At 35.1% G+C, this 24289-nt stretch overlaps 1 protein-coding gene across 1 annotated transcript in view; it reads left to right on the top strand.

Moving 5' to 3' along the window:
* RMC1 (regulator of MON1-CCZ1) overlaps nucleotides 1–24289 on the top strand; it is a 30552-nt gene that overhangs the window by 1079 nt on the left and 5184 nt on the right. The window contains exons 2-14 of the mRNA XM_074200073.1: nucleotides 2402–2478; nucleotides 5051–5135; nucleotides 6529–6585; nucleotides 10893–10979; nucleotides 11992–12132; nucleotides 12481–12584; nucleotides 13864–13953; nucleotides 15539–15644; nucleotides 17132–17243; nucleotides 19714–19758; nucleotides 20489–20542; nucleotides 21288–21416; nucleotides 22462–22568. Of these exons, the coding sequence (XP_074056174.1) occupies nucleotides 2402–2478; nucleotides 5051–5135; nucleotides 6529–6585; nucleotides 10893–10979; nucleotides 11992–12132; nucleotides 12481–12584; nucleotides 13864–13953; nucleotides 15539–15644; nucleotides 17132–17243; nucleotides 19714–19758; nucleotides 20489–20542; nucleotides 21288–21416; nucleotides 22462–22568 (1194 nt within the window). The remainder of the gene's footprint in view (nucleotides 1–2401; nucleotides 2479–5050; nucleotides 5136–6528; nucleotides 6586–10892; nucleotides 10980–11991; nucleotides 12133–12480; nucleotides 12585–13863; nucleotides 13954–15538; nucleotides 15645–17131; nucleotides 17244–19713; nucleotides 19759–20488; nucleotides 20543–21287; nucleotides 21417–22461; nucleotides 22569–24289) is intronic.

The following is a 24289-nucleotide window of genomic DNA, read 5'->3' as shown; positions in this document are numbered from 1 at the left end:
CTTGGGCAAGCCACTTAACCCCATTGCCTTGAAAAAACCCAAATGTGTGTGTGTGTACATATATATATATATATATATATATATGTATGTATGTACATGTATATGTATATATATGTATATATGTATATGTAAAAATCTCTCATATCTTCATCTTTTCTACAAGAATAGTATGAAAAATTTTATTAAATGATTTGTTCAAATTCAGGTAAACTACAGCATTTTCATTGTCACATTAGTAGCCATATCAAAGAAAGAAATGAATTTAAAGATAGATGGTAGTTTAATAATCCTAACCCCCATTTCTCTTGATCACCCAGGATATAGTTGATCCAGGCCTTGTGTTTTGAACACAACAAGAATTGCTAGGTATTATCTATACTCTCTTCCTGCTTAGATCAGACATCATCTCCCTCTTAACCACCTTTACTATATAGTGTGTTCTAGACTTAGCATTTCCTGTCCTCTAGAAGCTTACATCTTGGAGGGTGGGGGGGTTAAATAATTTCACTGGATTTGATTTTGTGAATTCAAAATTTTATTCTTTTTTTTCTTTCTTTCTTTTTGGTTTTTGCACAGTAGTGGGGTTTTGCAAGGTCATACAGCTAAGTATTAATTGTCTGACTCTGGATTTGAACTCAGGTCCTCCTGACTCCAGGGCCAGTGCTCTATCCATTGAGCCACCTAGCTGTCCCCTGCCCCTTCAGAGTGTTATTCTTGAGAACTTCACCACCCCTTGACCTGACATGTCCTGTAGAATTTCAGTCAGTGGGATCCTACTGTTTTTTTTTCTAATCCCTTGAAATCTGCCTTCCTGAAATCTAGGATGCATATTATTTGTAGTTTCACTTCTCTTACAAACTTTTAAGATGGAATACTTACTTCCTCTCAAGTTTCCCATCATTTCCACCCTTGCAATGAAATCTGGGTCTCTTGACCAGACTAGAGTTATTTCTACTATATTCAGTATTCTCAGATTTGCAGGATAGTTGTATAGGTTGTGAATGTGGAGACCAGTGGCTTTACTGACCTAAATTTGGGAGTAAGTTGAAGAGCCTGGGAAGACGTGGAAGTGAGTATCTCGATTGAAGGGGAAGATCACTGATCTGACCTGGGAAAGAGAATCAGTAGAGAAAAGAAGACAGAGGAGGATGAGGATCCAGATTCCATCAGAATAAGTATGTGGGAAAAGGTATACAGAGGAAGGTTAGAATTGCCTGGGGCTATCCATGGTTTTTAGACAAAAGCTATGGGAAGAATTGGGTTTGTGTCAGACCAATAGTATGTGCTGAAGGGGATCTTAAAGATTGTATAATAATGATCAGTTTCAATTTTTACAAGGATTGTCAACACCATTGCTTACCTTCTTGTTCTTCTCAAAGCCTTCAAACCCCCTCTTCTTACTGGAAGAAAAAAAAAATCTGAAACATCTGCCAGAAGGATTCTGGATGAAGCAGTATGGAAAGAGGCTTGGAATTAAACAGGCTTAGTTTCCTATGTGCTGATTTTGCATGGCTTCATGGTTTCCTGAGTCTAATATCAATTTGTTTCTTCTGGTAAACAACTGAGGGAAAACTACTTTCTGTGCTAAGGGATCTAATTTCATCACTGTCTAAATTGAGCTAGTAACACAGACATAACTCACTTTTCCTTTTTTTGTGAAGGTGTTGTTTTCATACAAGTTAGGTGATTAATCAGTCATTTTTCATCTTTTTTTTGTTCGTAATGATGACTTTTATTAAGTCCTTTGATGTCTCTTCAAGATGTAGATATGACCCTTGCTCTCAGTCAAAGGTCCTGTCAAATTTCAAAGGTTTTAGAGTACTGGCTCCTAGGATGGCCAGGGACCAACCAAGCTAAGTTTAGACTCTAGAGCAACAAAGTTTTCAACCATGACAACTTTTGAAATCCAACAATTATATCATCAAAGTATTTTGTCCTAGCATCTGAGGGAAGGAGAGTCAATCATGGGTTTCTGAAGTACAGAAGGAATGAATTTTGGTTAAACTTTCAGGATTTTAAAATTCAAGCTTGTTACACTATCAATTTTACAAAGTGAAACAAAATCTAGAGAAATGCTATGTTGTGTTGAAGTCTGTAGGAGAAACCAGTGATGGATCATTCTTGATTCTTCATCATCTTGTGAGGTAGTAACATTCTGGTTATGATATTTTGAGCTGATGTACTCATTTTCCAAAACACATTTGAAATCTTCCACTTATCAGTACATGCAGTTTGTTTGGTTAGAAGCATTTTAGGTAAGTTCTATGTCAGAAGCCTCAAATTGGGTAAAGCTATGCATCTAAGACTATTAAATATGAAATAAAACTAAAGTGGCCCTTTTGGACTATGGAATATCCTTTGGAAGGTCAGACTAGTAAAATTAACTTCAAATCTTTTTCAGGTTTTTGCTGTTCGATCTGGAGGGGCTACTGGAGTGGTTGTTAAAGGACCAGAGGATAGGATTCCCATCTCATTTAGGTAACAGTGCTAACTGCATTATGGATCTTTTCAAATGAATTTCAACAGTTAAGCAAAATGTGGTGATTCTTCTTTCCCCTTCCCCCACTCCTTCCCTACTCTTATCCAATAATGTAATTCATAATTTCTGTCCCTGTCTGTCTTCTCTTTATCTCCTAAACTGGGATGACCTGTTATTAGATTTGCAGCAGTCATTGGAACAAGCAAGTAGGATGGCAGATTTGGGATTAATAACCCATCATTCAGGTGCTCTCTTAGTAATGCTGGAAGTTAGTGTCCATGGGACACCTTTTGGTGGGTTTGTTGATCTCCAAAGACCTTTTATCTCTGCTTCCTTATCTGGTTTAGATCTTCCCACACTATTTGGTCTGTGAAGAATATTGGTTGACATTTGTATAGCAATTTAAATAGCACAAAATGCTTTACATACATTATCTCCTCTGATTCTCATTTATTCCAGTTTTACAGATTAGGAAACTATGAAGGAGGCTTCTACACTAGTGTTTCTGTGTAACAGCATAGTGAGAGAAAAGTGTTTCTTCCATACAGCATGAAGAGAATATGACTGTGATTATTGTAGGGAAAAAATTATTACTCTTTCCACTGTGGACCCTCAGTCTATCTCATTGGGATAGAGATGGGAGACTTGGATCTAGGGGTGGGTTTTGTAAATTCAGAGCTTGAAGGCAGGAATCTTTTATTATTCATCTATTTGACATATTTTCTTATACAGTATTGATCAGGATGTAATACATCCTTTGAACATGGGGTGTATATCTTTGAAGAGAGAAACTCCCTTTTAGTTAGATATTCACACATGTATTCAGGAGGACTTATTAAGCACCTGTTGTATGCCAGGCATTGTTTTGACTGCTGAGGATAAAGAAAAAAAAAAAGAATGAAACAATCCCTACTTGTAAGAGATGATGTTTTAATAGAATTATTAAAAAATGATCTTGATCATAGGCCTCATGCAGGGTTGCCACAAATTAAAATTCTACAAATTTCTTTTTTTTTTAAGGTTTTTGCAAGGCAAACGGGGTTAAGTGGCTTGCCCAAGGCCACACAGCTAGGTAATTATTAAGTGTCTGAGACCGGATTTGAACCCAGGTACTCCTGACTCCAAGGCCAGTGCTTTATCCACTACGCCACCTAGCTGCCCCTGGTTTTGCATTTCATCTGAGAGCCAGTATTTGCATTTTAGTGTTATTTTTATTTGAATTAATAAAGTCCTGGGGGTATTGTTTTCATGACCCTCTTTTCCTTGTATAATGGCTCATTTACATCTTTCAGCATTTCTCTGATTTTATGTTTCTCATTTCTTGCAATATAATAAGAAATTGCATTTATTTTCCACAATTTGTTCAACCATTCCATAACTGATGAACACCTATCTTGTTTCCAGTTTTTTGTAATTACAGAATGTATTGCTACAAATATTTTAGTGTATGTGTACCCTTCTTTCTATCTTTGATCTCTTTGATGTGTATTACCAATAAAAAGATCCCTGGGTCAAAAGGAATAAACAGTTTGGTTGTCTTTTCTTGTATAATTCCAAATTGTTTTCCAGAAGAGTTAGACTAATTCATAGGTCCACCTATGTTAGTATGCCAACTTTCCCATAATCCCTCTAATATTGACTGTTGCCATCTTTTTTCTCCTTGGTCAGTTTGAGGGTCATGCAGTAAAACCTCAAAGGCTTTTTAATTTACATATACTTTTTAGTGTGTTGAAACATTTATTCTCATGGTTATTGATAATTTTCACTTCTTTTGAAAATTATGTATTTATGATCTTTGACTACTTATTTAGTAATTGCTCTTAATCTGATAAAATTGGGATAATTCCTTATATTTACATGGTATAGTAAACTTTTATTGGAGATACTTATTGCAAAGATTTGCTCCTACTCATCAGCTTTACTTCTATCTTTGTGCATTCATTTTATTAACATACAAGTTCTGATTTTATATAATTAAAATTGTGTTTTATTCTCTGTTATTTCTTCTATCCTGTGGTTAAGAATTCTCCACTTGGTTCTGAAAAGTACCACCTTAATTTCATGTCTTATTTTTTGTAATGATATGACCTTATAAATATAAGTATATATATTAAAATATAAATATAAGACTGCTTATCCACCTGAAGCTTACTGTGGTATGTGTTTTAAAATGCTGGTTCAACTAGTATATCTATGGTTTTTCAGATTTCTCATCAGATCTTGTAGTACACGAGTTTATATACAAGTATATAAGTTCCTAATTGTTTATGTTTTGGAATTTATTAAGTACTAAAATAAAGGGACCTTTTGCTTCTAAGTATTGTTTGTCTGAGCTATTGCAGTGGTCTACTTTTCTATCCCTTTAATTACTAATATTATTTAATAGAATGTTCTCACCTTATTACCAGTTAAATTGTTTGAAAAATGATTCTTTGTTGAATCTGATAGTTTCACATAATTTAATTTTAAATTAAAACATTCTCCCTGACTATCTCTCATGTCTTCTGGAATGAAAAATATTAAGAATTCTCTGCTATCATTGAAGTCTTCCTGTATTCTTTTCTTTCAAAGGATGGAAGACAAAGGGGAAGTGAAATGTATCAAGTTTTCCTTGGGAAATAAGATATTGGCTGTTCAAAGAACCTCAAAAACTGTGGTAAGGATCCTTATGTTGAGGGAACCTTTACCTTTTTGGTAAAATGTATGTTTAAGTTGTATGATTTTGGATCCTATGAATCTTCTGGAGATTAGATAGGCATTTGATTAAACAGAAGCCTATGGCTTAAATAATTTGTCATTTGTGACTTCTAGGCATGATTTTTTAGTAATCTAGACTTCCTGCATATTATCTTGATAGCTAATGATCAGCAAAAATGTCAAGCATGAGTTTTTTTAATTGTTAGCATGAGTGCATTACTCTGATATTATCTCTCTTGACTAGAAGCTGACTTTAACTGAGAAGGAGATATAAGTTAAGGGTACCTAATGGTATATCTTAATAGGGTAAAAACTTATATAATCATTAATTCATTAACTTTGTTGCCTTTTGCTATATACTACCTTGTAGTAGTAAAAATCAGAGGAAATTACTTTTCAAAATCAAGTTGTTTCAATGGAATAATTGTATGAGCACTATTTTATTAAATTGGATGTTTGGGAATATAATTTTCCATGTTATCTATTTAACATTTGAGCCATCTGAAATTGAATAGGGTCCTTATAGTAATTAATAATGTGTGTGGAAGGTTTTTCAGAGTGCAAATACAAGAAAGTTTCCTTATATCTCCAAAAAAATAGCTGAGGTTAATAATTTATTAACATTTGCCATTAATATAAGCACTTTAGAATATTAAAGAATAAATGTGATTGTACCTGGAAAGAATGGATCTGCATTTTTTTCAAAATTCTATAGTAATCTTTTTTTTTTTTTTTTGGTTGAGGCAGTCGGGGTTAAGTTACTTACCCAAGATCACATAACTAGTAAGAGTCAAGTGTCTGAGACTGGATTTGAACTCAGATCTTCCTGACTTCAGTACTGGTGCTCTAACCACCCAGGTACCCCCAAATCCTATGGTAATTTTAAATCATAATTCATTTCAGCAAACATTTAAAGTGCCAAAGCTACACACTGTACAGTGAGAAGATCACTGACCATGGGGTCATATGCTGCCTCTATCACTTAACTACTCTTGGTTTTAGTTTCTACATCTTTAACATGAAGGGGTTGACCTAGATGAGTTCTAGAGTTCCCTTTCAACCCAAAATCTGTGATTCTCTGAAATGAATTCACTCAATTCCTATCATCATAGGGCTTTACATACTCACAGAATGGAGACTGTTTATCACTCCAGGTTTTGTTTTGTTTGCATTTTCTTGAATATCACACACCTTCAGGTTCTGAGTGTTGCCAAAATTTTTTGGGATCTGAATTTGTCATCAGTGTTGTCATACTGTCCTTTTCTGTAGTAAGAATACTTCTGACTTCGATCTTATTGCTAGTATTCCCAAGACCTTGCTTTAGAGAATTAACTGCATTTTTTCTCTTTCAGGATTTTTTGAATTTTATCCCTGATTGTCCTCAGCTGGAATACACACAAGAATGCAAGGTAACAGGCTTGTGTTTTCAATTTGACAGCCTTGCTTGGGCATGATAGTTCCTTGAGTCTGCCTTTTTAGAGTGATCTATGGTAAAATATGATTTCTATTATAATCAGCTAGAGATTTTTAGAAGTTATTGTTCACCTGTGTCTGTATCCCTACATTTGACTTTTACTTTGTTTTCTTTTTCCTTTAATTTTCGACTTCGCTAGCTGGTAGCTAGTTTTAGAGTAGAAGAGTTGTAGGTTCTTTACATAGCAATAGTGGGTTGGCATGTATCTGGAATGCAATTTCAGGTTTGGAGGGGTTACCTCAGTAAAACTCAGAGCAGAATAGAAACTCTCCTTTCATTCAGTCAAAGACAGCAGGCTCTTCCATAGGGATACAGCATTTATTCACAGTGAAACGGTGAGCTAAGATCCTCTTTAGAGAACTGGGAACTTTTTTTTTTTCCCAAAGACTAGAGTCATTTAACCATATCAATACTATGACCCCTTTCTTTACCCTAATCTGTTTCTAGTTAGTGATTACTAACTTAATTTCCTTTTTTTCCTAGTGAGTTGCTAGACTAGTAAATTGAAGAAATGTCATTGAAAGAGTGACTTTACATTTTATTTTTTCCAGTTACATGCAAAACATTCATCCTTTTGAAAGCTTTTGAATTCCATGCTTTTCTACCATCTTCCCTTCCCTCCCCATTCACATGGCAGTGAAAAACTGATATAAATTGTACATGTACAGTAACGTTTACATATTAGTCATATTGTGAAAGAAGATTAGAACCAAAGGGGGGGGGGCAGCTAGGGGGTACAGTGGATGGAGTACCGGCCCTGGAGTCAGGAGGACCTGAGTTCGGATCTAGACTCAGTCATTTAATAAAATATCTAAATGTGTTATCTTGGGCAAGTGCCTTAACCCCATTGCCTTGCAAAAACCAAAAAAAACAAAACAAAACAAAAAAACACACGAAACAAACTAAGCGGGGAAAAAACCATGAGAAAGAAAAAAAACAGTTTTAAAAAGAGAACAAAATATACTTTGCTCTGCAGTGATTTCTTTATACTTTAACAAAACATTTGACAAAATCTTTTCTGAACCCTATTAACATGTCAGAGAAATATGTTTTAAATGATCATACATTTAGGAAAAATTCATAATTGATTAAGTATATCTCCAAGGAATATTATTTCTAGTATTGTGCCACAGGGCATAATTTTTCTTTTGTCTTTTTTAATCAGCTTGAATGAAGAATTAGATTGTTATCTAATTTATAATTGATAATAGAAGGGATAATGTGTGTCATTGTACATAAGTATAGATTCTATGATCTTCTGGGGAGATCTATGAACCCCTTTTAAGAATAATGTTTTTTAACTATATAAAATATGTTATTATAAAGAAATTCAAAACTAAGTTGAAATATAGTTCTCAAACTATTTTTAAAAATAAATATCTCCGAGTTAAGAACTGCTATTTGGAAAGACCTTCAAAGACTAGAAGAGAATGCCTAATCCAACAAGATGAAATTTAATTAGAAAATGTAAAAATCTTATACTTCAAAATTTTAGTTTCAGTCAATCAAAAAACATTGATTAAATAACCCCTATCTGCTAGGTATAAGTGCTAAGCACTGGGAATACAAATACAAAAGCAAAGAGAGTCTCTGGCCCAGGAATTTACATTATACTAGAAGAATGCAGCATTTTCACCAGTAAGTAAAAAGAAGCTACTCTCAGTATTCTACTGGATCTACTCAATACTTTGGATACTTTCTTCAGTAATGTAGGACATACAAATAGTTGCACAGTAATGGAAGGCATACAACCCACTGGGGGGAAATGGCCACATGAACAAGGGATCCCTGGGGCTGAGCCAGCTAATTAGGACAGTGCTTAACACATATTAGGCACTTGAAAAATGCTTTGTAGGGGGCGGCTGGGTGGGGTAGTGGATAAAGCACCGGCCCTGGAGTCAGGAGTATCTGGGTTCAAATCTGGTCTCAGACACTTAATAATTACCTAGCTGTGTGGACTTGGGCAAGCCATGGGCAAGCCACATAACCCTGTTTGCCTTGCCAAAAAAAAAAAAAGAAAAAGAAAAATGCTTTGTTGAGTAATTGGATGAATGAATAGGACCTCTGCTTAAATAATAACCAAAAACAATCACCACAATAATGATGTGGGCCAGACTCTTTACAGTTATTGTCTCAATCAGAGCTATTAGGCTTCTGTGAATACAGGATACAGAGCTTACAGGAATGGTGATATGTCTACAAACAGCTGAGACAGAATAGACCATGGGAAGTGTGTACAAAGTCTGTACTGTGGGAGGTACAAAGGATATTAGAGGGAGGGAGAGAAAGTTTATTTTGGCTTTTCTCAAGAAAAGGGCCTACTCCAAGTCTCACAAAGGTAGTGAAGATCAAGGAGCTGCCCCAGGTGACAGTCAGTCGAGATTATATGGCCTAACAAGATCCCCTCCTCCTTCCTATTGTCCCACTCTATCAACTCATTGGTTAGTCTTCAGAGTTATATTCTACTTGTAAAAATCTACCTCAGCAAAAAAGAAAAAAATGAAATATTTTCATAAAATATTACCTCACCTTCCCGATGGTGAGAATAACCTTCAGGATTATAACTATCTTATTTTTATTTTTATTTTTTTTAAGATTTTATTTATTTTGAGTTTTACAATCTTTCCCCTAATCTTACTTCCCTCCCCCCACCCCCCACAGAAGGAAATTTGCCAGTATTTAATTTGTTTCCATGGTATACATTGATCCAAATTGAATGTGATGAGAGAGCAATCATCCTTAAGGAAGAAACATAAAGTGTAAGAGATGGCAAGATCAGACAATGAGATATCAGTATTTTTTCCTAAATTAAAGTTAATAGTCCTTGGACTTTGTTCAAACTCCACAGTTCTTTCTCGGAATACAGATGATGTATTCTCCATTGCAGACAGCCCCAAATTGTCCCTATAACTATCTTATTGAAGCAACAGTCTACTTATCATCAAACAAGAGGAGTCTTATGAGCTTCGTTGGAATGCAAGGTTTTTCTCATGGGAACAGTCTACTGTTCTCCCAGTTAAGATAGTTTTATCATCAAATAGGTGACTAACTAAAAAAATGCAGGGTCTCTCTGGAAATAGTCTACTATTCCCCCCCCCCAACAGAATCGGGAAGGTGCCTGGCTTGGAATGCAAAGTCTCTCTCCCCCTCTTTCTTCTAAGAATAGTCTAAGAGTAATAGTCTGTCTTTGTTTTAATGATATTTAATCCTGAGAGGACTTCACTAGGAATGTTAACTCTTAAGAGGGAATATCCCACTCAGTTGTGAAATATTTCACAAAATAAATAAAAACCTAATAAAACATAGATAATTTTATGTTTTATAACTAAGATTATATGTGATCTTCAGGGATCCCCTTGTATGTTTAGTGACTTCCTTTTTTATTTAACTTTGACCCCATTATTCTGAAATTTAGTAGATTTAGCAGTGGGGGATATTTCTGGTAGAAGTCAGGGTTATTGTCCTCAGCTCAGTCATTATCCAAAGCAAAGTTTAGAGTTGTTCATGATTATCTTTGAAGAATCAGAGGCTCTGATTTGAATGAAAGAAAAGATTTTATTACAATTAATCTAGCAAAATAATTAGTAATTAAATTCAATGTATCTTCATGACATTATGGTACTGTTTCATTAAAGGGCTAGTGATAAACCATGTAGCATTTTGAGTCTTTGATAAAAGTTGCAAGTTAATCTACCTGAGTAGTTGCAATGGGAAATGTACTGTGTACAAAGTAACAGCAGTGTTATAAGGTGATTGGCTTTGCAGTGCTGTGACCCAAGAGAACTCTGAAGGACTTATGGTAAAGAATACTCTCCATCCCAAAGATAGAGCTAGCTGATGGTTTCTGAATTGATTGATGCATACTTTTTTTTTTTACTGTATTTTTCAAAGTTTCTCTTTTCTTTGGGGGGGGCATTATGTTTACTCTTACAACATGATTTTTGTGGTAACATTTTTCATGATTACAGATTTCTAAGCTATGTCAAATAACTTACTTTCTCAATGAAGGGGAATTGGGGGTGGGAGGAAGAGAGAATTTGGAACTCAGGGTTTTAAAAGTAAATGTTGAAACTTGTCTTTCATATAATTGGGGAAAATAAAAGAAAAGAAAAAGAAACAAGGTACAAGTTAATTTCTAAGTTTAAAAGTTGCATTTTATGGGAAGCTTTAAAATAAAATGTATTTAAATTTTAAAAAATTTATTTTTAATTACCTAAATTTTATATCTGTAATTTTATTAAGACAAAGAATGCCAACGTACTAGGATTCTGCTGGACCAGTTCTACTGAAATAGTCTTCATAACCGATCAAGGAATTGAATTTTATCAGGTAATAATGATTGTCAGTGAAAGGATAAGTTTGACAGCTTTGTTAAACTGAACAATAGATATGTTAAAATTACAATATTAACATTATATCTGTTACTTAATTTTTAATTCAGTTGAATGTCTTAAACCTTCTTGATTCTGGCTGTTCTAATCTTTTTTTGTAAAATGAATTTTTATTGATGTCCTTTGATTTTTTACATCATCAGAAATACCCCCCAATTTCCTTCCCCTTCTCTTTCCTAGAGAGCCATCCCATATAACAAATATTATTTTAATGACAAAAAGAAGAAAATATCAACATAACTAATCAATACATTGAAAAAAATCTAAAAAACTTGTGAATCTTCCACCTCTACAGAGGGGTAAAGTGAGGTGACCTCTCCTAGGCCTTCTTTGGAGATACGCCTGTTTTTTATAATTTTGCCAGTGTTGAATTTTTTTTTTTGTAGTTCTTTCAAGTCATTATCTCATTTGGTCCTCATAATAACACTGAGATGCAGGAACTGAAGCAGATTAGAACTCAGATCTTCCTGACTCCACTAGACTACCAACTGCTTCAGGAAGGAAAAGAAGATTTTTATTTTTAATCTATATGTATATGTGTGTGTGTGTGTGTGTTGTGATGTAGTTTTAGGAGAGCTGGATTAGGATTTAGAAGCTCTAAATTTGAATCCTGCTTCAACACATTCTACTTGTGTGACCATGAGCAAGTCATTAACCAGAGCTTCTCCCATGTCTATTCTGGGGGTAATCAGATTTACTACCACAGATTTACTACACAGATTGTTCTGAGGATCTAATAAGATAAAGCATGTGAAAGTGTGTGTATAAATATTTTATTTTATAACTATAAAATGCGATGGATAAGTTTTTAGTTATTTAATCTGTCATTGAATTTCCTTTAGCATTCTGTTAAATCAATCTTCTGATACTTAATGATTCTTTTTTTTAAGGTTTTTTTTTGTACTTAATGATTCTTTAAAGACAATGTTAACCTTTGAATTATGTTTCAGGTCTTACCAGAGAAACGAAGCTTGAAACTCCTGAAAAGTCAGAATATCAATGTAAATTGGTACATGTATTGTCCTGAGAGTTCAGTCATTTTGCTGTCTACCACTGTCCTTGGAAATGTTCTTCAACCTTTTTATTTCCGAGTAAGCATGGCATTGTGTTTTAGTTTTAAAAAAAATTGTGATTTCTCCCCATCCCCTAATCATGTTGTCAAAAAACTGAAGCTCTTTGTTTCAAAGAGTGTTTGTAGTCCAATAGCAGTATAACATTGTGCCTCTCAGGGGGCATTATTCCAGCTGTGGTTTCCAAGAAAGCTTTAATTGACAATTATTTACATTCTGCTATGAGCACAGCACTGTAGCAGATGCCATAGGGAGATGCAAAGTGAGTGGAAGACACAATTAGTTATCTGTCCTTGAGAATCTTAAAATAAATGTTAAGATTTAGGTTAAAAAACTTTTCTAAAAATTATTTGTGTTTTTCTAAAATAGGCTGGAACTATGTCGAAGCTATCCAAGTTTGAAATTGAATTGCCAGCAGCACCTAAGTCATCTAAACTCAGCCTTTCTGAAAGAGATATTGCAATGGCTACAATGTATGTTTGTCTGATGAGAATTCCTTTTTATAATTGTTTCTGATGATTTAAATTATAGAAGACATATACCCCAAATGCAGAGCACTTTAGTGATTTTCATATTCCAGCCCTGCTACATAGCTAGTTTCTAAGGGTAGCATGCTAAGGAAGACACTTGCCAGCTGTGTGTAACTATGACTATCAACCTCTTGGAGTCTCAGTTTCCTTATCTCTCAAATGGGGATATTGTACTGTTACTACCTACCTCACAGGGTTGTTGTGAGGATCAGTGAAAAGATGCTTTAAAGTACTTTTCAGACTAAAGAATGCTATGGACAATGTCATCGATGCATTATCAACATGGCATAGTAGAAAGAGCACAGGACTTGAAAGTTAAGAGAACCTGAGTTGGAGAAAAATAATGGGCTTAAAAAAGATGTGAGCTTCCACTAAAGTCTGATTCTGTTCCCTTAAAGTGTCATGGAATTGACTCTGTTCTTGAAGGCCATGACAGGGTCTGTCAAACTGTAAGAAATTGAATAGGACCCAAGGACAGACTTAGATATCTCTCATTTGAGGACTGATCTCTAAAGGCAGTCTCCTCATCAGGTTAGCTAAAGATGACCATTTTTTTGGCCTTAGAAATTCTTGAAGATCATCTTTTGAGGTGAAGAAGGGCATAAGGGGGAGGCTAGGTGGTGCAGGGGATAGAGCACCTGGCCTGGAATCAGGAGTACCTGAGTTCAAATCCAGCCTCAGACACTTAGTAATTACCTAGCTGTGGGGCCTTGGGCAAGCCACTTAACCCCATTACCTTGCAAAAAACCTTTAAAAAAGGGGGGGGGGGGCGCAAGATGTTCCCATGTTGAGGAAATTACATTTTTTGATGATTAGCAGTAATCATCATCTTGATCATCATAATCATCTTGTGATTCCCTTATTCCCCCCAATAAATATCACTTGTTCCTTCTAAACATGGAAAATTGAAAACAATTTGCTAGTCTCAGAAATTTTTTAAAATGTCCAAGGAGATGGGATAATTATTCTTTTTATTCTAAAAATAAGTTTCCTATTTTTGAGTCTAAATAACCTGAGTTCTGTAATTTATCATGGAAGAAAACCATTTTCTTTTTTTTTTAAAAGTCCTTACTTCCATTTGGAAAATCACCTGTCACTTAATTGGTTTCTGTTAAGTTCTTATTGTACCAAACACTCAATAATCTCAAAAAAAAGTTTGTGAAATAGTGGATCCCTGAAGTGTAAGATGTGACTGACTAATTTCTCTTTCTTCTCTGAGCAGTTACGGGCAGCTCCATGTGCTCTTCCTGAGGCATCACTCCAGGACCTCAAACAGTGCTGGGGCAGAGGTCGTGCTGTACCACCTGCCACGGTGAGGCACTAATACCTTCTGTCCTCTCTGATTTGGTTTTTAAACTATGGGGAGAAGAAAAGAGTCTGTTATTTATTTATTTTTGATTAATGCTTTATATTTCCAATCACATATTATGAAGGTTTTTCAGCATTCATTCACATGCATATTTATAAGTTACACAATTTTCTTCCACCTCCCCTTCCTCCCCCCACAGTGGGTGAAGTCTGGTGAATGTTGTACACTTTTATTTGTATTTAACATTTAACATATTAGTCATTTTATGTGTGAGGAATTAGGACTAAGGGAAAAGAAAGAAAATCATGGGATACAGAGGAAAAAAATGTAAGAGAAATTTTAAAAAAGTGACTATAGTGTTCATTTAGATTCTATGGATTTTTTGTTTATCTGAATGTGGATGGCATTGTCCATAACAGGTCTCCCAGGGTTGTCCTAGATCTCTGAAATAGTTGATCAATGCACATTGTTGTTAATATGTATAATATTTTCTTGGTTCTACTCCCTTTGTTCAGCATCAGTTTGTGTAATTCTTTCCATACCTCTCTAAAGTCCAACCATTCATGGTTTCTTATAGTACAATAGTATTTCATAACATTCATATACCATAAACTCATTCAGCCATTTCTCAATTGATGGGCATCCCTTCAGTTTCCAATTCTTTACCACTATAAAGAGCTGCTACAGGGGCGGCTAGGTGGTATAGTGGATAGAGCACCGGCCTTAGAGTCAGGAATACCTGGGTTCAAATCCAGCCTCAGACACTTAATAATTACCTAGCCATGTGACCTTTGGCAAGCCCTTAACCCCATTGCCTTGAAAAATCTAAAAAAAAAAAAAACAAAAAAAAAAAACAAAGAGCTGCTACAAATATTTTGGAACATGTGGGACTTTTCCCATTTTTTTTTATTTCTTCTGGATATAGGTCTAGTATTGATATTGCTGGGTCAAAGGGTATGATGAGGGGCATAATTTCATATCGCTCTCTGGAATGGTTGGATTAGTTCAGAATTCCACCAACAATACATTAATGTCCCAGTCTTCCTCCTCCTATATTGATTGTTTTCACTTTTTGTCATCTTAGCCAATCTAATAGGTATGAGGTGATACTTCATGGTTGCTTTAATTTACATTTCCCTAATTAGTAATGATTTGGAGCATTTTTTCATATTATTATATTTAGCTTTCATTTCTTCATTTGAAAACTGCCTGTTCATATCCTTTGACCATTTATCAATTGGGGAATGACTTGTAATTTATAAATTTGATTCATCTCTCTCTCTCTCTCTCTCTCTCTCTCTCTCTCTCTCTCTATATATATATATATATATATAGATAGATAGATAGATAGATAGATATAGATATAGATATATATATAGATATATATTCTGGATATGAGACCTTTTATCAGAACCCCGTTTTCTTTAATTTATATAGTCAAAAATAATCCATTTTGCAATTTATAATTATATTTACAGTATAATTTATAATACTCTATTTCTTGTTTGGTCATAAATTTTTCCCTTTTCCATAGACAGAGTAAGTAAAAGAATCTGTTAAAAGTTTTTATCTTTCTCTTGTTCCACAGAGAAGGTGTCTGTAAAAAAACCCACATATTGAAGCTGAATAGAACAGGGAAGTTTGCATTGAATGTGGTGGATAACCTGGTGGTGGTTCATCATCAGGATACTGAGGTATGATGTAGACACTATGGAGACTTGAATTTAATTTGGACTTTGAGAAGTGAGTGGTGGATTTTTTGTTCTTGGAAAAGTTTTGAACATCTGTGGTGTACACATACTATTCATTTTTTGAAAATAAAAGTTTTTTTTTTTACTTAAGTATTCTAAAATTATCCTTATGTTAGAAAATGTTGACCTTAGAGATGTGAATTTGGGATGAGAGTGGTTTGGTTTCACCCTTTATGGGGCAGAAGGAAATAATAATGATTTTATAAAATGATATGCATGAGATTTAATATATAAGATATTGCATACAAGTATTCACTTAGGGTTCTTAGCATAGATGGTCATATGAGCAGCCACTGTTTTGGTGAATGGCACACTATACTTGGAATCAGGGAGACCTGAATTCAGATACTGCCTCAGATACTTGCCCGGTTGTATGACTCTAGGCAAAGCCCTTAATTCCTATCTGTCTCATCTTTCTCATCTGTAAAATTTATTTTACGTAATCAAAGAACCAACCTCCTAAGGGGATGATGGCAATCAAATGAGAGAACATCTGTAAAGTGCAGGCTTTAAAGTGCCGTATCAGTGGTAGCTGTTGTTAAAATGAAGAAGGCCATATAATTTCATGATGCACTGTGTTTCTGAAATATTAAACTTTGTCCTTATGAAGTGATGTCTTTAGATAGAATACACATCTGTAGGTAATAGTGATCATGAGATAGTACTAAACAGGCCTAGCACATTAATGATGAGTGATAAGTCTTTTTTATCATTGACTAATTTGGGAGCTTTAAGCAAGCCATTTATTTATTCCTTTTTTCATTTTTAATATGTGCATGATAATAACCAGCACTTCTTTCTTGCCAAATATGCTGTGAATGATATACATGAGAATACATTGAAATCTTCAGAGGAAGCTGCATATAAATACAAATATATTATTTTTGATAATAGTGAATAATTAAAATGAAGATTTGCTGGAAAATGAGCTATATTCACATAGCCAATTCTTAAATTAGAAAGCACCTACTTAAATTGAGGATAGGGTGTTCGTATTCATATTAGTTGTATTGTAATTGTATTCATTGAATTGTGATTAGGGACTGTAGAATAACACAGGCAACTTTCAGCTATCTCCATTCTGACTTGATGGGCAGATCGGTGCCATAGTGGATAAAGCACTGGCCTTGGAGTTAGGAGGATGGGGGTTCAAACTCAAGACACTTGCCAGCTACTAGCTTGGGCAAGTCACTTAACCCTGATTGCCTCACATCCGGGACCATCTCCAGTTATTCTGATTCACATCTGGCCACTGAACTCCTAATGCTCTGGAGGAGTAAGTGAGCCTGGTAACTTAGCACAGCACCCCCTCACTCAAATCCAATTCATGTGCTTATCATGGCATCACCTCCCTGATATTGTGGTCTTCTTTGAAAATGAAGGATAAACATTTGTTGTCAACAATCTTTTTTTTCCCTTTCTCACTTTAGACATCTGTAATATTTGACATCAAGTTAAGAGGAGAATTTGATGGCACAATTACACTTCATCACCCTGTACTTCCAGCTCGATCAATACAACCCTATCAGATTCCTATGGCAGGTAGAATTATTTAAATTCTATTGAGGAACATTTCATATTTCACTAAAGGTTGTGTATAATTGCATTATAGCAGATGTTATATATTTACCCTGACCCCTTGGGACGCTTGTTCAAGGTGTAATGAACAGCTATGTATACATTGTCAACCTTCTTATTAGATTTGTATGAAAGATTTCTTTTTTGGGGGCAGCTAGGTGGTGTAGTGGATAAAGCACTGGCCCTGGAGACAGGAGTACCTGGGTTCAAATCCGGTCTCAGACACTTAATAATTACCTAGCTGTGTGGCCTTGGGCAAGCCACTTAACCCCGTTTGCCTTGCAAAAAAAAAAAAGATTTATTTTTTGATCCTTCTTTAAAAGTGGTAGTTCTGTATTTACCAAAATATTGTGTCTAGAATGAACATGATGACAGTTCTGTTGTTCTTATACTGTTTATCAACTACCTTATTCATTTCTTAGTGCTACATTTTAGTGCTACATTGTCAAAGCCTGGTGGGCAAGGAAACCTGAAATCATTTTACATGAAGAACAAGGGGGGGGGGGGGGAGTTGAGCTTTTTATTTGGAGAAGAAAGAACTTGAGAAGGTTTCTTTTTAAAAAAAATACATTTTTATTTATTCCATTAAATGTTTCTTAATTATATGTAAAAACTTTCTTTAGCATTCATTTTTTAAAAAATTTTGAGTTCCAAATTCTCTTTCTCCCTCTGACTCCTGCCCCATCTACTGAGAAGACAAGCAGTATTACCAATCATACATGTGACATGGAAAACATTTTCATATTTACCATGTTACAAAAGAAAACACACATACAAACCCTCCTCCTCCCCCTTCCCCCCCAATAAAGTAAAAAAAGTCTTCTTCAGTCTGAACTCAGAGTTCATTGGATCACTCTGGAGGTAGATAGCATTTTTTATTGCATTCCTTTTAAATTGGAAGCAGAAAAACTTTATTTAGATGTTCAAAGGAGTGGCATGTAGAAGGATCAAGCTTTTCTTTTCTGTGAATGCCACCCTTTGGATTTGTACATCTCCCTTCTAAATCTCAGGATAACTTCCTAATAACTAGAGCTATTTAGAAATTGAACAGAATGCCTTATTGAACAGTTTTCATTGCTGGAGGCACCCACACTGAGTTTTTGTCAAATATATTGCTAAGGGGGGTATCTCTGCATCATGAAGGGGATCTGACTTGGAGACTCAAGAAGATCCCTTTGTCTCAGATCTTATGATCCTTCATGATTCTTCATATTTGGAGTGTCAGACCTTTGTGGGACCAAGCTGTCCAATGGCTTCAGTGTGGCTGATGTGACTTTCCAAGGCTTCTCAGTTTTCTAGACCATTTTTCCTGCTTATTGATCGCAACTTTGGGTAATATCAGAGACCATAACTGTCTGTACAGTTGGACCAGAAAAGATCAGGGGGTGGGATAGGAGGTGGGGAGGGACGTAGGGGGAAGGGGAAGAGTTCTGCTTTTAGGAATTGTTTTTCCCAGTTCACAGAAATGTGTGTTAAATGCCACATGAGCAGTAAAATGGTGCTTTGGGTTCTTTGACATATGAATGAGTGGTAGAAAAAGACGTAAGAAATAAAGCCAGCCTAGCCTTTTGATGTTGTAGTTAGTAAAGAGACAGCTTGCTAAAGTGAAAAATAGGGCAGTTATGTAAATCATGGCTGTCCAAAATATGGTCCCTGGACCCAGTGTGATTTTATGTGGCCTGCTCCAAAAAATAAAATAATAATTTGAATGGAATATGTATTAGATTTTTTAATTCTATCACTAATAAATAATCTCTTTGATGTTAATTTTTGTTGGTGTTTTTAAGCAATGTTAGACAGAACATACTGCACAGAATTTTTAATCTGTGAGATGTGTTCTGTCTGTACAATACAGATAGTCAGTGTACACCTACCTTTATACTGTTGTGTTGTCACTTTGTTTTGTATTTGTTCATGCTTCATGCCTTCACCTGTCATATTGATGACTGGTATTCCCCCACTTTCTAAGAAGTTATGAGGCAGTCTTTTATATCTAAGAACCTTGGTTCTGGAACCCTCACATAGTGCTAAGTCTGCTGAATGAGACTGTATTTTTTATTCTGGGTGCAGCCCTTGAATAATTATTTTATTTTAATGCAGCCTTAAGATAACCAAAGGTTGGGACAGCTCTTATGTAGATAATTCAATCCCTAGAACTCTGATTTTTGACATTCAGTCATCTAGAATATTCAAACTTGACTTATCTGGTTCGTCTTTGTTTTGAAGGACATATAAATACTGATTTGATAATCTTCATATATGGTAAACATATATAGCAATTTTGAGTTATTTTTCTAACCAAAGGGATAGATAATGCCTTAATCCATGCTCATTGTGCTCTATTCTGCTCGTTTCTTTTATCTTAAGTAGGTGGAAATGTGTATTTAGGAACCATGTTTTCAACTTTTCTGTATTTTTTGTTTCAAAAATACAGGTCCTGCTTCTGTGACCAGCCAATCTCCTGTTCCCTGTAAACTCTGTATCCTTTGAAAAAAGCAGTTGACAAAGTGATCATGGAAGTGAAATAGCTATCTCTTTTTGTCTCTTTGTCTTATCTCCCTGCCTATATTAGTCTACATCTAACTTCCCAAGATGATATGAATCTTTGTAAAACAATATTTTAAAAACTGCCATTTTCTGAAAAGCTGTCTTTACAAGATAAGGCATTATCTTAGTTCTCTTAGGCATTTGATGAGGGTCTATTTTTTAAACATAGATAAGGGAAAAAAGTCTATTAACATGTTAAATGACTCAAAAAATATGCTTACCATGTAGACAGTGTGCTAAGCCCTGAGAACATAAATAGAAAATCAAAACAGCCTTTGTCCTCAAGGAGCTTCCCTTCTAAATGGGAGAGAAAACATGGGAGAGTTCTGCTTCAAGATAAGTGAAAAGGGCCCAAGGGCCAGTGGAGGACAGATTAAAGGCCCAAGTCTTCTTAGGATCAGTAGGTTGGATAGCAGGGCCTGAGGGATCTGGGGTGTAGTTAGTGACAGGACAGATCATAAGACATCCCAGAAGACTTCAGGGTGCACTAGTCAAATAATCACTAAGGCCTGGTGGCCATTTTACTCAAGCATGGTAACTGTTCATCTAAGCACCGTGAGCCCTTCACAGTCAAGTGCTTGGTCCAGAGGGATCTGACCTACACAGAGAAGGGTTAAAAAAGCATGCATGCTTCACTTTTTGGAACTTCCCTTGACATTCAGATTCATCATCCTGGATCGTCTTTCAGCCTGACATCATCATCAGTGCAAGCCAGGGTAGGTCAGAAGGCATAGTCATCCATTATACTGTGTATGTATTTCATGAAGAAGGCAGTAATGCAATTTCTAATGTAATATTTCCAGATAAAATTTTTAGAAATACCTTGATCAGTTTGTTTGCTTCATGGTTAAATCTTAGTAACATTTTTATAGAACTACCTCATTAGAGTAATAGTAGTAGTAGTAGTAGTAACAGTAGTAGTAGCAGCAGCAGCAGCAGTAGTAGTAGTAGTAGTAGTAGTAGTAGTAGTAGTAGTAGTAGTAGTAGTAGTAGAAGAGATACCAAAACATTATTTGAGACTAGAGGTATTTGTTAAGGACTTTTTCAACTTTCCAGGCTCCTACCTGGAAAGTTTTAAATATATGATAGGAAATCAAGACTATGATTGATTGTAAATACTGTCCAGCTTCCTGGGTTGAAAAAAAAGACATCACTAATGTATATAGAATGTGAAAGCGTTTTGCCTGTTTAACCTTTCTCTAGTCACTGAGGTTGGGTTTTGGTTGACCTAGTTTAGGAGTTGACAGAACATTCAGAAGTAGGTCACAAATGCTATATTAAAATTTAAGCCCTTGATCAATAGGTATTGTCCTGAATAACTGAGTGGCTTTCAGTGGGAAAAAAAAGTTTCATTGTTATTTTGAAGATTTGCCACAAGAATTCAGTGAAATTTGGTTATGTGTTTGTTGCCTTAGCCATAGTTCAGACTGAATTGTTGAATCTATTACTTCTTAAATCTAGGTTACCTCTGGACTCTTCAGGTAAAACTTCAGCCTGTAGTAAATCTCTTACTAGATAAAGGAAGACTGATGGATTTTCTTCTCCAGAGAAAAGACTGCAAGATGGTCATTTTGGCTGTCTGTTCACAAAGTAAGTTTGTGCTTGCTAATTTCTTTAAAGGCTTTAAATTCAAGAACACAGTATTGCTCTCTGTGTGCAAGGAATTGTGCTTTGCAACCCATTGCTCCCCTTGAGAATTTTTAATTGTGTGTGTATGACATCTATACAAATAATTATAATAGAAATGAATATTACTAAGTTCATTGGAGAGTAACATAGATTGATTGATATAAGCTATTTGAGGATAGAAAAAAAAATTATCTTAGGAAAGGCTTACCCGAGTTGACCCTTGAATAGAAAGAACTTCAAAAGCCGAAGAGAGATATGGAGGGTAGACACTTTTGTGCTTGGAGAACAGCACAAATAAATACCAGGGTCTAGAGGATAAGATGAGGTTGGGGAACAATAGCAAAGAGTCCAATTTGCATAGAACTTTGAAGGAGAGTCTTATCACAAAAAATACTTTCAAGGAAAATTAGAGTCAGCATATGGAGGGGAAGCAATGGGGAATCCTTACCAAGGAGTAGAAAAATTGGAAAAGATGACAAATTCAGATTTGCCTATGGGGGTCTTTGAGATGTTGGCAGGACATCTATTGGTATTCGTTTTTCTCTTCCCTGGATTGAGGTTTTTGCTACCTGCCACCTTTATTTGGATATTGGGCCCTGTTTTTATACATTGTTATCTCATGGCGACTCCAGAGAATTACTTGGTTTTAGAGTAGTTAACAAGGTACTAACTAGATGGCTTCAAAATCAAAAGAGTGAGGGTAACCTGAATCTGGGCATGTACCTGTGATGAATATTGTCTGTTACTCAGCAGTTTACACAGCAGTAAAACTATTTTTAAGATAGACTGGATAAAGATAAATCTGTATAGTGGAACTACCTTTTAGCATGTGATTGAATGATTGTTATTGAAGAATCTTCTGTCAATTATATTTCAGGAATTTTAAATTTTAAAATATATCATGACTATGGCTAGTTTTTAAGGTTAGATTTTTATTTTTTTAGTTTATAGAATTTACATTCTAAAGAATATTTTAATCTGTGAATGAATGTTATATCTTTTGTAGTGTTAAGTGAATCAGACAAAGGAACATTGACTGTGATTGCCACTGTTTTTGATAAACTCAATCATGAGTATAAAAAGTACTTGGAAGCTGAGCAGAGTTACACAATGGTAAGTTTATGCATACTGTGGTGAAGAGATTTCCCCTATTAAGTATGGCCATGTCCAATTTGAATAAAATTCATATGAGTTAATACTTTTTAAATATATTTAATCATGGGGCGGCTAAGTGGCACAGTGGATAAAGCACTGACCCTGGAGTCAGGAGTACCTGGGTTCAAATCCAGTCTCAGACACTTAATAATTACCTAGCTGTGTGGCCTTGGGCAAGCCACTTAATCCCATTTGCCTTGCAAAAACTAAATATATACATATATACATACATACATATATATATATATATATGTATATATATATATGTTTAATCAAATTTAATGAAATACATGCAATTGTATTGACTTTTTTGTTCCAAATCTTAAGAGTGGTGGACTACACACCATCTTTCCTTATATAAAAATGTGATTCTGTAAAGTTATTTCTGTATCTGAACCAAAGGAGAAAGCTATTATTGATATTAATAGTCTGGGGAGGCAGAAACACCTAAGAATTTAAATTAATTCAGTTTATTTTGTTTCAATTATATTCATGATCTTATCCATATTATCTCCCACCAAATAAAAGTTGTTACAATAAACTAAACTGTTATTCTTGTCCACCAGACTCTGGAGAGTTATGAGCCTGGCACTTCAGATATCCTTGAAATACTGAAGTGGATTTCATTTAATTGTAACCCCTCTCCACCTCTAGTTTTTTTATATAGTTAGTTTTTATTCTGATTTTATAGAATATAAATAAAACCTGGGTTTTTATTCTTTTAATATAGTGTGCCTCTATATTCCAAGGCCGAAATGGATGAACATTTGATAAATTGGAAAATTTGAATTAATACGTTTTCCTCATTCCTATTTTCAGTTGATAATCTATTAAAATAAAGCATCAGTCATAGAATTTAATATCCTGTTGTGATATTCTGTATTTTTTTTTTAATACCAGCTTTCACTGATGTCTTCCCCTCAAAATTCTGGTATTCTTTCTTTTATAGAAATTGTAGTTGTTGGGGTGGCTAGGTGGCGCAGTGTATAAAGCACCGGCCCTGGAATCAGGAGTACCTGGGTTCAAATCCAGTCTCAGACACTTAATAATTACTTAGCTGTGTGCCCTTGGGCAAGCCACTTAACCCCATTTGCCTTGCAAAAAAAACCTTAAAAAAAAAAAGAAAAAAATTGTAGTTGTGTATGTTATCTTTTAAATATTTTTAAGGTAAATCTTTTCTGGTTATTTGATTCTTGTAATTCTGAAGCAGTTTACTTGTGCGGGCAGAGTTCTTTGCTGTAAATACTATTCATTTATAAAGAACATCAAGGATTACAAAGTGGAAGTTTCCTCACACCAACCCTTTGGGATAAATTATCCCAAGTGTCTCACCCCCATTTTATAGATGAAGAAACTGAGGCCTAGAGAGATTAGTTTGCTTATGGTCACGTGAAGTTAATGTCAGAGAGAAGATCAGGGGAAAGGACTAGTGTGAGTCTGCAGGTGGCATCAGATGACCTGTAAGTGTTCCACCCTCACCTTCTTGAATAATAGGACTACGACACCAGGGCATGAAGCCTCTGTGGCCCAGAAAAGTTAGAGGGGCACCTTCCTGTATTGTAGCTTCACAGTTTCTTCTTGTTCCCTTCTTTGTTTCAATTTCATGGACATTAAAAACAAAAACACTTTGAAATAATTGGTGTCACTTGATGCAAGTTTTCACTTGTTTCTTCACACAT

The sequence above is a fragment of the Macrotis lagotis genome, chromosome X, assembly GCF_037893015.1.
Source record: "Macrotis lagotis isolate mMagLag1 chromosome X, bilby.v1.9.chrom.fasta, whole genome shotgun sequence".
NCBI lineage: Eukaryota > Metazoa > Chordata > Mammalia > Peramelemorphia > Peramelidae > Macrotis > Macrotis lagotis.
This window is presented reverse-complemented; position numbering and strand designations above follow the sequence as displayed.